The sequence below is a fragment of the Periophthalmus magnuspinnatus genome, chromosome 19 (genome assembly GCF_009829125.3).
Source record: "Periophthalmus magnuspinnatus isolate fPerMag1 chromosome 19, fPerMag1.2.pri, whole genome shotgun sequence".
Lineage (NCBI taxonomy): Eukaryota > Metazoa > Chordata > Actinopteri > Gobiiformes > Gobiidae > Periophthalmus > Periophthalmus magnuspinnatus.
Window position 1 is genome coordinate 3,043,434 of NC_047144.1, and position 14,202 is coordinate 3,057,635.

At 48.8% G+C, this 14,202-nt stretch overlaps 1 protein-coding gene across 1 annotated transcript in view; it reads left to right on the plus strand.

Moving 5' to 3' along the window:
* The first annotated feature begins 9,170 nt into the window (after positions 1–9,170).
* LOC117387611 (glutamate receptor ionotropic, NMDA 2C) overlaps positions 9,171–14,202 on the plus strand; it is a 73,095-nt gene continuing 68,063 nt past the window's right edge. The window contains exons 1-2 of the mRNA XM_033985149.1: positions 9,171–9,524; positions 12,247–12,345. Of these exons, the coding sequence (XP_033841040.1) occupies positions 9,171–9,524; positions 12,247–12,345 (453 nt within the window). The remainder of the gene's footprint in view (positions 9,525–12,246; positions 12,346–14,202) is intronic.

Here is a 14,202-nt window from a genome sequence, read left to right on the forward strand (position 1 = left end):
CCGTAACGATTTCCTGTTCGCCTGTCAGAGCCGAGACGCACGTAGCCGACGGGGCGCGGGGTCAAAGGTCGCCGCATAAAAGGCTTATTATGGAGGGGAGGGGTCAGAATGTGGGCTCGTTTATTCATAAGTGTGATGTGTAACTCGAATATTGATCAGAGCGGTGCGGGTATCGGCTCACGGGTTTTAGGTTTTGATGTTTTGATTTTAAAAAACAGGCGGGATTTGGTTTTGCATGAACTTAAACGTCCAAAATGTGACGTAAAATTGGCTCTTGTGAGCGTTAAGTCGTGTTATAAAACTGTTACGTCCTCAAAAACAGACCTGGAGGTGTGTTTTGTTTCATTCACACATGTTTGAGAAGTCCTGGTTTAGTCCTGGTTTAGTCCTGGTTTAGACCTGGTTTAGACCTGGTTCAGTCCTGGTTCAATCCTGGTTTAGTCCTGGTTTAGTTGTGGTTTAGTCCTGGTTTAGTCCTGGTGTAGTCCTGGTTTAGTTCTTGTTTAGTCCTGATTTAGTCCTAATTTAGTCCTAATTTAGTCCTGGTTTAGTTCTTGTTTATTACTAGTTTAGTTCTGATTTAGTCTTGGTTTAGTTTTAGTTTAGTCCTGGTCTAGTCCTGGTGCAGTCCTGGTTTAGTCCTGGGTTAGTTTGTTTTAGTCCTAGTTTAGTTCTGGTTTAGTCCTGGTTTAGTCCTGGTTCTGTTATGGTTTAGTCCTGGTTTAATCCTGGTTTAATCCTGGTTCAGTCCTGGTTTAATCCTGGTTTAGTCCTGGTTTAGTCCTGGTTCTGTTATGGTTTAGTCCTGGTTTAATCCTGGTTTAATCCTGGTTCAGTCCTGGTTTAATCCTGGTTTAGTCCTGGTTTAGTCCTGGTTCTGTTATGGTTTAGTCCTGGTTTAATCCTGGTTCAGTCCTGGTTTAATCCTGGTTTAGTTCTGGGTTAGTTCTGTTTTTACTTAAATGTCACATAATAATCCCATTGTTGCGTTAGCGTTCCTTGTATTTTCCGTTCATATTTCCGTCTTTTTCCAGTTTAAACACAGAATGATGTAACGCGGCTGCAGTTTGGTCCCGTTGGACGATATTATCTCTGCTTTGAATGTTTTAATCATCACAATGACTCTAAACGTGTGTGTGTGTGTGTGTGTGTGTGTGTGTGTGTTAGCCGCGGAGCTAGCGTGGACGGATCCGGCAGCCGCTAACAGGCAGTACGCTAACAGGGAGCTAACTTACTGTGGGATGAAACAAATGATGTAAGGACAGATGGAGCGAGAGATTAGACTCAGGGGTGACCCGGGGACGACAGGACAGAGAGACTTTATGAAAACATGGACGAAAGACGAGTTTAAACGGAAAATACTCACTTTTAAAATAAAGTCTTTATATAAAACAGAACAGATTTAAACCAATGACGCGGCTCCAGACTAAAGGCGACTCACATCGTCCCAGTGGAACCGTGTCTGAGAACTAAAGTCGCTAAAGCTTTGGTACGTCCCGAGCAGAGGAGGTAGAGGAGTCAAAAGTGTACTCGAGTAAAGAGTAATGTTACTTCAATATAAAGTACTCAAGTAGAAGTACACAGAACATGCACGGGTCTATTCTAATGCATTTTCTGTCAAGTTTGATTAAGTAAAGTCCAGGAAAGTTTTGTCCTGATTTAGTCCTGGTTCAGTTCTGGTTTAGTTCTGGTTTAGTTCTGGTTTAGTTTTGGTGTAGTCCTGGTTTAGTCCTGGTTTAGTCCTCATTTAGATATTCATTTAGACTTTCTTTCTGTCTTTTACATGTCTCTTCTATCTCTCTTTTCTCCTCCTTTTATTCTATTCTATTTTATGCCCCTTCTCCCTCTCTCCACTCCTCTGCCTGTCCTCTCCTCCTCTCTCTTCTCCCTCTCTCCTCTCTCTCTCCTCCTCTCGTCCTCCTCTCCTCTGTCTTCTCCTCCTCTCGTCCTCTCGTCCTCCTCTCCTCTCTCTCTCCTCCTCTTGTCCTCTCGTCCTCCTCTCCTCTCTTCCTCTCCTCTCATCTAAATTTATGCAGATTTCAAACTGGTTTGAGACAAAAAGACGAGGGAATAATGAACCAATGATATTTTTAATTAAAGATCAAAAGAATAACTTCAGGTCAAAGGTCAGACCTGCCCCAGTGAGAGAGAGGACACAGGGGAGGGCATCTGGATTAAACTGTAGCTTATGTAAGTCTTTCCAAGGGATTTTGGCCAATATCTTGAATTGATAAATACTGAGTTTTAACCAGGACTAAACCAGGACTAAACCAGGACTAAACCAGGACTAAACCAGGACTAAACCAGGACTAAACCAGGACTAAACCAGGACTAAACCAGGACTAAACCAGGACTAAACCCGAGGTCTTTTCTTAATGACAGAATGTTCTTGTGAGTTCATTTTAAATAGTTAAAATCATGTTAGAATCATGTTTAATTAAAAGCAGAGGCGGCTCTACTTACAGGAGGTTTAATTTGAAAACTAAACCAGGACTAAACCAGGACTAAACCAGGTCTAAACCAGGACTAAACCAGGACTAAACCAGGACTAAGCCAGGACTAAACTAGAACTAAACCAGGACTAAACCAGGACTAAACCAGGACTAAACCAGGACTAAACCAGGACTAAACTAGAACTAAACCAGGTCTAAACCAGGACTGAATGTGTGTGTGATTGGGTGAGTGGTTCCTTGATATAAAACACTTCATAAAAATATGACCACTTACCATTTTACAGACTCCTTCTCTCCCTCCACCCCTCTCTCCCTCTCCTCCTCTCCTCCTCCTCCCTCGTGTCTGTCCATCTCTCTTCTTCTTAATCAGGTCTGAGACTCCTGAGGTTTAGATCCAAAGTAATAAAGAAACGTTTGACTGACAGCTCAGAACTGATACTGAACCAGGACTGAACCAGGACTAAACCAGGACTGAACCAGGTCTAAACCAGGACTAAACCAGGACTAAACCAGGTCTAAACCAGGATCTGTCCTGTTTCAGTCTTTGAACTTGTCATGAAACAAACCGTTGCTGTGATAAACAACACGACTGATACTGTTCATATGGATAGAGGATTTAATCAAACACGATCAAAGCCAAAGGAGGAGCAGAGGAGAGGAGAGGAGCAGAGGAGCAGAGGGTCAGAGGAGCAGAGGGTCAGAGGAGAGGGTCAGAGGAGCAGAGGGTCAGAGGAGCAGAGGGTCAGAGGAGCAGAGGAGCAGAGGATGCTTTATCCCCAGTACAGTGACTGGTGGAGACATGTCCCTCTCCTCTTTCTCTCTCCTTTCTGGCTGATAGAGGCCAGTTCCACACATGTCCCCCTCTCTCCCTCCCTCTCTCTCTCCTCCTCCTTCTTTTATCCCCCTTCTCTCTCTGTCACCTCTCTCTCTCCCCTCTACTCCCCTCTTCCTCCCGTCTCTTTCCGTCTCTGTTTGTAGTTCTGCACATGTCTCTCCCTCTCTCCATCCTCCAGTCTCTCGCTCCCTCTTCCATTGCCTGTCTCTCTTCCTCTCTCTCTCCTGTCTCTCTCTCTTTCCCCCTCCCTTGATCCTCCTGTCTCTCTCTCGTTCTCCCTCTCTCACACTCTCTCTCCTCGTTGCTCTCTCTGTCTCCCTCTCTTTCTGCCTCTCTCTCCCTTCTGCTGTTTCTCTCTCTCTGTATCGAGCCTGTCTCCCTCTCTCCTCCTCTCCCTCTCTTTCTCTCTCTCTCTGTATCGAGCCTGTCTCCCTCTCTCTCTCCCTCTCTCCTCCTCTCCCTCTCTCCTTCTCTCTTTCTCTCTCTGTATCAAGCCTCTCTCCCTCTCTCTCTCTCTTTCTCTCTCTCTGTATCAAGCCTCTCTCCCTCTCTCTCTTTCTTTCTCTCTCTCTGTATCGAGCCTCCCTCCTCCTCTCCCTCCCTCCTCCTCTCCCTCCCTCCTCCTCTCCCTCTCTCTCTATCTCTGTATCGAGCCAGTCTCCCTCTCTCTCTCCCTCTCTCCTTCTCTCTCTCTCTGTATCGAGCCAGTCTCCCTCCCTCCTCCTCTCCCTCTCTCCTCCTCTCCTTCTCTCTTTCTCTCTCTCTCTGTATCGAGCCAGTCTCCCTCCCTCCTCCTCTCCCTCTCTCCTTCTCTCTCTCTCTGTATCGAGCCAGTCTCCCTCCCTCCTCCTCTCCCTCTCTCCTCCTCTCCTTCTCTCTTTCTCTCTCTCTCTGTATTGAGCCAGTCTCCCTCCCTCCTCCTCTCCCTCTCTCCTCCTCTCCTTCTCTCTTTCTCTCTCTCTCTGTATCGAGCCAGTCTCCCTCCCTCCTCCTCTCCCTCTCTCCTCCTCTCCTTCTCTCTCTCTCTCTCTCTCTGTATCGAGCCTCTCTCCCTCCCTCCTCCTCTCCCTCTCTCCTTCTCTCTTTCTCTCTCTGTATCGAGCCTGTCTCCCTCCCTCCTCCTCTCCCTCTCTCCTTCTCTCCTTCTCTCTCTCTCTGGCCTGTCTCCCTCTCTCCTCCTCTCCCTCTCTCCTTCTCTCTCTCTCTGTATCGAGCCTGTCTCCCTCCCTCCTCCTCTCCCTCTCTCCTTCTCTCTTTCTCTCTCTCTCTCTGTATCGAGCCTCTCCCTCTCTCCTCCTCTCCTTCTCTCTTTCTCTCTCTCTCTCTGTATCGAGCCTCTCCCTCCCTCCCTCTCTCCTTCTCTCTTTCTCTCTCTCTCTGTATCGAGCCAGTCCTTGTGATTAGGTTCAGGATTACGTGGGATTGTAGCAGGAATTATGTCACATCACAGCCACTCTCTCTTTTAGTTAAAGCCGCGCTGTGTCACTTTTCTGCTGGAGGGTCTACTGCCTGTGTGTCTCCATGGAGATGTCATTGCTTTGCCTGGAGGGTTCCACAGTGTGGCATTAAACTCATGTCCCTTATCTCTGCAGTTACTGGCGTTTTGTGGATCCAACACACTTTGAAAAACATGAATTCTTGCTGAAAGTGGCTCGCCTCTCCACAGATCTGACTTTGTGTCTATATAACTCTATGGGCTCGCCTCTCCACAGATCTGACTTTGTGTGTGTGTATAACTCTATGGGCTCGCCTCCCCACAGATCTGACTTTGTGTCTATATAACTCTATGGGCTCGCCTCTCCACAGATCTGACTTTGTGTGTGTGTATAACTCTATGGGCTCACCTCCCCACAGATCTGACTTTGTGTCTATATAACTCTATGGGCTCGCCTCTCCACAGATCTGACTTTGTGTGTGTGTATAACTCTATGGGCTCGCCTCTCCACAGATCTGACTTTGTGTCTATATAACTCTGTGAGCTCGCCTCTCCACAGATCTGACTTTGTGTGTGTGTGTATAACTCTGTGAGCTCGCCTCTCCACAGATCTGACTTTGTGTGTGTGTGTACAACTCTGTGAGCTCTCCTCTCCACAGATCTAACTTTGTGTGTGTGTATAACTCTATGGGCTCGCCTCTCCACAGATCTGACTTTGTGTATGTGTATAACTCTATGGGCTCGCCTCTCCGCAGATCTGACTTTGTGTGTGCGTATAACTCTATGGGCTCGCCTCTCCACAGATCTGACTTTGTGATATTAACCTTAAACCGGGTCAAAAGAGTCTGACCCGTCTCCAGGGCATAAACTATGGGCATTTTAAAATGTTGTGCTGAGTTTTGACCTTCATCGGTTGCCGTAGTTTTGTCTTTAAAGCCGCACTGTGGAATATTCTGTCTGATTGCTCACCTCAGGGAGAGATCCAAGTGGGTCAAATGGAAATGATCTGCTCCTCACGAGGAAAACTGGCCTTATTATGAAACAGACACAGAGAGGTTATACCAAGGACTAAACCAGGACTAAACCAGGACTAAACCAGGACTAAACCAGGACTAAACCAGGACTGAACCAGGACTGAACCAGGACTGAACCAGAACTAAACCAGGACTAAACCAGGACTAAACCAGGACTGAACCAGGACTAAACCAGGACTAAACCAGGACTGAACCAGGACTGAACCAGGACTGAACCAGAACTAAACCAGGACTACACCAGGACTAAACCAGGACTAAACCAGGACTGAACCAGGACTAAACCGGGACTAAACCAGGTCTAAACCGGGACTAAACCAGGACTGAACCAGGACTAAACCAGGACTAAACCAGGTCTAAACCGGGACTAAACCTGGACTAAACCAGGATTGAACCAGGTCTAAACCGGGACTAAACCGGGACTAAACCGGGACTGAACCAGGACTGAACCAGGACTAAACCAGGACTAAACCAGGACTGAACCAGGACTGAACCAGGACTAAACCAGGACTAAACCAGGTCTAAACCAGGACTGAACCAGGACTGAACCAGGACTAAACCAGGTCTAAACCAGGACTGAACCAGGACTGAACCAGGACTAAACCAGGACTAAACCAGGACTAAACCAGGTCTAAACCAGGTCTAAACCAGGACTGAACCAGGACTGAACCAGGACTGAACCAGAACTAAACCAGGACTAAACCAGGACTAAACCAGGACTGAACCAGGACTAAACCGGGACTAAACCAGGTCTAAACCGGGACTAAACCAGGACTGAACCAGGACTAAACCAGGACTAAACCAGGTCTAAACCGGGACTAAACCTGGACTAAACCAGGACTGAACCAGGTCTAAACCGGGACTAAACCAGGACTGAACCAGGACTGAACCAGGACTAAACCAGGACTAAACCAGGACTGAACCAGGACTGAACCAGGACTAAACCAGGTCTAAACCAGGACTAAACCAGGACTGAACCAGGACTGAACCAGGACTAAACCAGGTCTAAACCAGGACTGAACCAGGACTAAACCAGGACTAAACCAGGACTAAACCAGGACTGAACCAGAACTAAACCAGGGCTAAACCAGGACTAAACCAGGACTGAACCAGGACTAAACCTGGACTAAACCAGGACTAAACCGGGTCTAAACCAGGTCTAAACAAGGACTAAACCAGGACTAAACCTGGACTAAACCAGGACTAAACCGGGTCTAAACCAGGTCTAAACAAGGACTAAACCAGGACTAAACCGGGACTAAACCAGGACTAAACCAGGACTAAACCGGGACTAAACCAGGACTAAACCAGGACTAAACCAGGTCTAAACCAGGTCTAAACCAGGTCTAAACCAGGACTAAACCGGGACTAAACCGGGACTAAACCGGGACTAAACCGGGACTAAACCAGGACTAAACCAGGACTGAACAAGGACTAAACCAGGACTAAACCAGGACTAAACCGGGACTAAACCAGGACTGAACCAGGACTAAACCAGGACTAAACCAGGTCTAAACCGGGACTAAACCTGGACTAAACCAGGATTGAACCAGGTCTAAACCGGGACTAAACCGGGACTAAACCGGGACTGAACCAGGACTGAACCAGGACTAAACCAGGACTAAACCAGGACTGAACCAGGACTGAACCAGGACTAAACCAGGACTAAACCAGGTCTAAACCAGGACTGAACCAGGACTGAACCAGGACTAAACCAGGTCTAAACCAGGACTGAACCAGGACTGAACCAGGACTAAACCAGGACTAAACCAGGACTAAACCAGGTCTAAACCAGGTCTAAACCAGGACTGAACCAGGACTGAACCAGGACTGAACCAGAACTAAACCAGGACTAAACCAGGACTAAACCAGGACTGAACCAGGACTAAACCGGGACTAAACCAGGTCTAAACCGGGACTAAACCAGGACTGAACCAGGACTAAACCAGGACTAAACCAGGTCTAAACCGGGACTAAACCTGGACTAAACCAGGACTGAACCAGGTCTAAACCGGGACTAAACCAGGACTGAACCAGGACTGAACCAGGACTAAACCAGGACTAAACCAGGACTGAACCAGGACTGAACCAGGACTAAACCAGGTCTAAACCAGGACTAAACCAGGACTGAACCAGGACTGAACCAGGACTAAACCAGGTCTAAACCAGGACTGAACCAGGACTAAACCAGGACTAAACCAGGACTAAACCAGGACTGAACCAGAACTAAACCAGGGCTAAACCAGGACTAAACCAGGACTGAACCAGGACTAAACCTGGACTAAACCAGGACTAAACCGGGTCTAAACCAGGTCTAAACAAGGACTAAACCAGGACTAAACCTGGACTAAACCAGGACTAAACCGGGTCTAAACCAGGTCTAAACAAGGACTAAACCGGGACTAAACCGGGACTAAACCAGGACTAAACCAGGACTAAACCAGGACTAAACCAGGACTAAACCAGGTCTAAACCAGGTCTAAACCAGGTCTAAACCGGGACTAAACCGGGACTAAACCGGGACTAAACCGGGACTAAACCGGGACTAAACCAGGACTAAACCAGGACTGAACAAGGACTAAACCAGGACTAAACCAGGACTAAACCGGGACTGAACCAGGACTAAACCAGAACTAAACCAGAACTAAACCAGGACTAAACCAGGTCTAAACCAGGTCTAAACCAGGACTAAACCAGGACTAAACCAGGACTGAACCGGGTCTAAACCGGGTCTAAACCGGGACTAAACCGGGACTAAACCGGGACTAAACCGGGACTGAACCAGGACTAAACCAGGACTAAACCAGGACTAAACCAGGAGACTGTACATATAAATGGACATAGTTAACCTAAATAATTATTTTCTGGAGTATAAATCGCACCAGCCAAAAAATGATAATAATGAAGAAAAAAAAAAACATAAGTCACATCTGAGTATAAGTCGCCCCTCGGCCAAACTATGAAGAAAAGACTTATAAATAATCACCCTCCTGAAACAGAGCTAGATGTGATGATGTTTTCTGAGGCTCTGGTGTTTCTCCCGTGAGGTCGAGTCACAAAAAACACCCTGGTTTTTCACAGTTTGCGACGCTTTAACGCTAACGCTAACGCTAACTCTCCCATTGGAAACGCATTAAAACCTTTAGCGCGCAGCTGTTCTGTTTACGACCACAGGAAGTAAAACAAGATCTGGAAGAGGACGCGCTAACTCCGCCCACCGCGTGACGACAGAAACGCGCATGAATTTACAAAAAAGTACAGGCTGATGTTCCCAGGAAGTGCAGTACCTGGAGCGTCCACTAGTCTTTGTCGTCGTGGAGACAGAGGGGGAGTGTCTTATCGATGTCTGATCATAGATTCGCGGTCATAACAAATATATGTGTTACCCTTTTGTCTCCAGGCCGCAGTGAGCCAGCATGCCCCTCCCCCCTGCCCCCTGTCTCCTCCCCCCTCTCCCCCGGCCCCTCCCCCCCGTGCTCCTGCTCCTGTGCTGCCCCCTGCTGGCCGTCCTGGAGGCGCGGCCGCTGGTCCTGCACCCGAGCGTGAACGTGGCGGTGGTTTTCTCCGGATCCAGTTACCAGGGAGAGGTCAAAGGTCGTCTGAGCGCAGAGAACTTCGCCGACCTCCCCGTGGCGGTCGCTCCGGTTACCGTCCTCGTCAACGACACCAACCCCCGAGACCTGCTCACGAGGCTCTGTGGGACCATGGCAACGGAGAGACTGCACGGGGTGGTGTTCGAGGATGATGTGGTGTACGGAGACGACGCGCAGGTGAGAAAAGACCGGATTAAGACCTGGTTTAGATCTGATTTAGACCGGATTAAGACCTGGTTTAGATCTGATTTAGACCGGATTAAGACCTGGTTTAGATCTGATTTAGACCGGATTAAGACCTGGTTTAGATCTGATTTAGACCGGATTAAGACCTAAGAAGTGGTCCCTCTCTGTGTAAGTGCTGCTGTCAGGCTCGTCATTTTGACCTTAAAATGTTGATATTTACCCATATTTATTTCACTATTTTGTCCCTAAATGGCTACAAGCGAGAAGGGCGTGTACCTTCAACCATTTTGCTCCGGATTGGCTCTTTTGTTCACCGGTCAGATTTTCACATATGGGTCCTGGTTGCAAGAGGGTCCAGTCCCTGCGCCTTCGGGTCTGGGTCAGGTCTCTCACTGTCGTGTCGGCCTACGAGCCAAGCAGCAGCGCAGAGTACCTGACCTCCGTTGTTCTACTGGGGTCTTCAACGCCTCTGTGGGCAAAGACCTGGAGGGGCGTGATTGGGAAGAACAACTTTCCACCTAAGTGGTGTCCTGTTATTGGACTTCTAGTCACATCGTGTCCATAATGAACATGATGTTTGAGCACATGGGTGTCCATCAGTGCACGTGGCACCAGGACACCCTAGACCAGAGGTCAATGATCATTTTTGTTGTTGTGTCATCTGATCTCCGGCCGTGTGTCTTAGACACTCGGAGGAGGAAGCCGGACAGACCTGGCAGGCCCAAGCATATTGAGGGGGTCTGTTGGGTACGTCTAGCGGACCTCTCTGTCAAGGGAGTCTTCAACTCACACCTCCAGCAGAGCCCTGATCCCGGGGGAGGTTGGGGACATGGATTCCATGTGGGCCATGTTCTCCACCTCTATTGTCGATGGAGCTGCTCATAGTTGTGGTCGTGGGGTCTGCGGTGCTTGTCGTGGCGGTAACCCCCGAACTAATGGCCTCAAAGAAATTCTAGAAAACCGTCCGACACCTCAGGAGAGGGAAGCAGTGCTTCACCAACACTGTTTACAGTGCGGGCGGAGAGCTGCTGACCTCCACTGTGGATGTTGACGGACAGTAGAAGGAATAATTTGAGGATCTCCTCAATCCCACTGTCAAGTCTTACAAAGAGGAAGCAGAAACTGGGGACTCGGAGGTGGACTCGTCCATTGCCCTGGCTGAAGACACTGAGGTGGTTGGCAAGCTCCTCAGTGGCAAGGCTCCAGGGGTGGACGAGATCCATCCTGAGTACCTCAAGTCTCTGGATGTTGTGGGGCTGTCTTGGCTGACACGTCTCTGCAACATCGCGTGGCGGTCGGGGACAGTACCTGTGGAATGGCAGACCGGGGTGGTGGTCCCTCTGTATAAGAAGGGGGACTGGAGGGTGTGTTCCAATCACAGGGGAATCACTCGTCAGCCTTCCCGGTAAGGTCTACTCCAGGGACTGGAGAGGAGAATCCGACCAAGAGTCAAAGCTCAGATTCAGGAGGAGCAGTGCAGTTTTCATCCCTCACCTATGGGCATGAGCTCTGGGTAATGATCGAAAGGACAAAATCGCAGATACAAGCGGCTGAAATGGGTTTCCTCCGCAGGGTGACTGGGAGCTTTCTTAGAAATAGAGTGAGGAGCTCGGAGTAGAGCCGCTTCTCCTCCACATCGAGAGGAGCCAGGTGAGGTGGCTCAGGCATCTTTTCACCATGCCTCCTGGACGCCTCCTTAGGGAGGTGTTCTGGGCATGTCCCACCGGGAGGAGGCTGCAGTGAAGACCCAGGACACGCTGGAGGGACTGTCTCTCTGGCCTGGGAACACCTTGGTGTCCCACCGGAGGAGCTGGAGGACGTGTCTGGGGTGGGGGAAGTCTGGGAGTCCCTGCTTAAACTACTTCCCCCGCAGCCCGGCCCCCGGATAAGAGGAAGAAAATGGATGGGTCCTGGTTGCAGATTAGCCGCTGTAACTCGTGGCTCGAGCCTCATGAGCTTCATTTGACTGGAGCCGAACGCTGTGGGTGACGTCACACTCCCGTCACACTCCCGTCACACTCCCGTCACACTCCCGTCACACTCCCGTCACACTCCCGTCACACTCCCTCGGTTCACTTTTTTCACCGTCTGTGGCACAAACGGAGGTCACTTCCTGTAACATGTCGGATGTTTCAAAGCGTGGACGCACACAGACCCTGTTCATTACCCCGGGCCGCTCGTGCTGTGGACCGTGTGTTGTTTCTTTATCTCTGGTCCAGTGGAGCCCGGGGCCTCGGCTCAGACCGACCAGAGAAACACCAAAGTCTCACATTTCAGGACGGACGAGCTGCTTTTGTCACGGCTCCAGTTAAAAGGTCTGGAGACGTCCCTGGACTCTGGAGCTAAACATCACAGAGCTGCAGACGGGGCCCTGGTGGTGTCTGTGGGACTCTCTCCTCTGTGTCTCTCTCCCTCTTTCACTCTCTTTGTGTCTCTCCTTTTCTCTCTGTCCTTCTCTCCTCTCTTTCTCTTTCTTGTTCTCTCTCTTTCTCTCTCTCTCTCAGACAGGGCCCGGGGCTCAGGCTCTGACTCACTCTGGACCAGACCTGGTTTAAACAAATATTGTGTTGCCCTCCTCCTGTAGCCCTGTGTGTGTCAGATGCCCTCCCTGTGTGTCAGATGCCCTCCCCGTGTGTCAGATGCCCTCCCGTCCTGGTTACATAAGTATAAGTTTGTACTTCATATATTTGTTATATATTTGTGTATTTTGCAGGTGGCAGAAGTGGCTCAGATCCTGGACTTTCTCTCCACTCAGACGTCTCTCCCGATCGTCGGCATCAGCGGAGGATCAGCTGTGGTCATCCCCTACAAGGTACTCGCCCGCATCTATCACCTGTCTATGTGCACCTGTCTATGTGCACCTGTCTATGTGCACCTGTCTATGTGCACCTGTCTATGTGCACCCGTCTCTCTCACCTGTGTCTATCAGTCTTGAGTATCGAAACATCTGAGGTGTGAGGTAAATGTTTACCGATTTATTTGTAATTTGAAAAACACTGGACACGATGGAGAAGTAGTTTAAGGATGATTGAATTCCTCCTGAGTCTCTCTGATTTGATTGGTCACTGCTTAAACCTCAGGACCTGCACCTCATGAGTCAGAGCCAGTGCAGCCTCTGCAGCTCAGAGTGAGGAGCCACAGGAGCCACAGGAGCCACTGACTCCACTGGAAACTGCTGTTGCTGCTGTTGTTGTTAGTTGTTGTTGTTGTTGTTGTTGTTGTTGTTGTTGTTGTTGTTGTTGTTGTTGTTAGTTGGTGGTGAATGAACACTATCGTTGTGTCCTTGGGCAAAACACTTAACCCCATCTCGCCCCTAGTGTCTGTGTGTGTGCTCTGGTGTGTGTGGGTTTGTGTGTGGGTGTGTGTGTGTGTGCGTGTGTGTGTATGTGTGTGTGTGGGGGTGCTCTGGTGTGTGTATGTGTGTATGTGTGTGTGATTGGCAGCCTCTCTTTGGTCATGTCATGTCGACAGTGAAGTATTGAAAAATAAAATAAAATCACTTGATTGATTCCATAATGTTCCCAGTTTGTATCAGAAATATGAGACACAACTAAAGCATCTGTTTGGAAAATTACAGGGACTATTTTGTGGTTTGTCGTGTTTCTGTGACTGAGATTAAAATCAGGATCGAGTGAGTTTTCCCAGGAATCTAAACGTTCCCTGATCCGAACAGTGAGTCTCTGGAGTCCGCCTCCTCCTCGCGGCGTCATATTTGCACAGTACCTGTTTTTATTTGGGTTAAACTCTTGGCTCTTCAGCCCGTCTCAGATTAAGACTTAAATGGGTCAAATATGACGTGGAACCAGGAGACGCGCAGTTCAAATATTTGGGAGGAAGGATCCGAGTGCGGATTCAACAATAATCCAGCTTTGAGTTTGGAAAACGCCAGATAAAAGAAACAGTCATCTGCAAAGAGGAGGAGGACGAGGAGGACAGGAGGACGAGGAGGAAGAGGAGGACGAGGAGGAGGACGAGGAGGACGAGGAGACGAGGAGGAAGAGGAGGACCAGGAGGACCAGGAGGACCAGGAGACGAGGAGGAAGAGGAGGACCAGGAGGACCATGAGGAGGACACCTGCGAGAAATAAAACCACTGAGACCAGGACTAAACCAGGACTAAACCAGAACTAAACCACGACTAAACTAGGAATAACCAGGACTAAACCAGGACTAAACCAGGACTAGACCAGGACTAAACTAGGACTAAACCAGAACTAGAAAAGGACTAAACCAGGACTAAACCAGAACTAGAACAGGACTAAACCAGGACTGAACCAGGACTAAAGGAGAACTGAACCAGGACTAAACCAGGGCCAGATAAGCACTACCAGGGTTAAACCAAGACTAAACCTGGACTAAAACTTGGACTTAACCTCTTCACAACCAAAACACAGGACTGATGTCTCACTTTGTTTTAAAGAGGAGGTTTTATAGAAAATGTGTTTATTTTGAGCTTCATACAACATCGTCCCTTCATCAAAAACACGTCTGAAGAGATTTTAGAGTCATGTTTGAGTCATCTAGAGATCTCTCCCGGGCTCATTGTGGTTAGCTGTAAAATTCTGTACAAGGCTCCACCCACAAACCTACATCACCCACGCTCCCACACGACAACTCTCCATAAATCTACAAAAACATGATGCAAAACTGTGCCCTACGACTTCACAAAC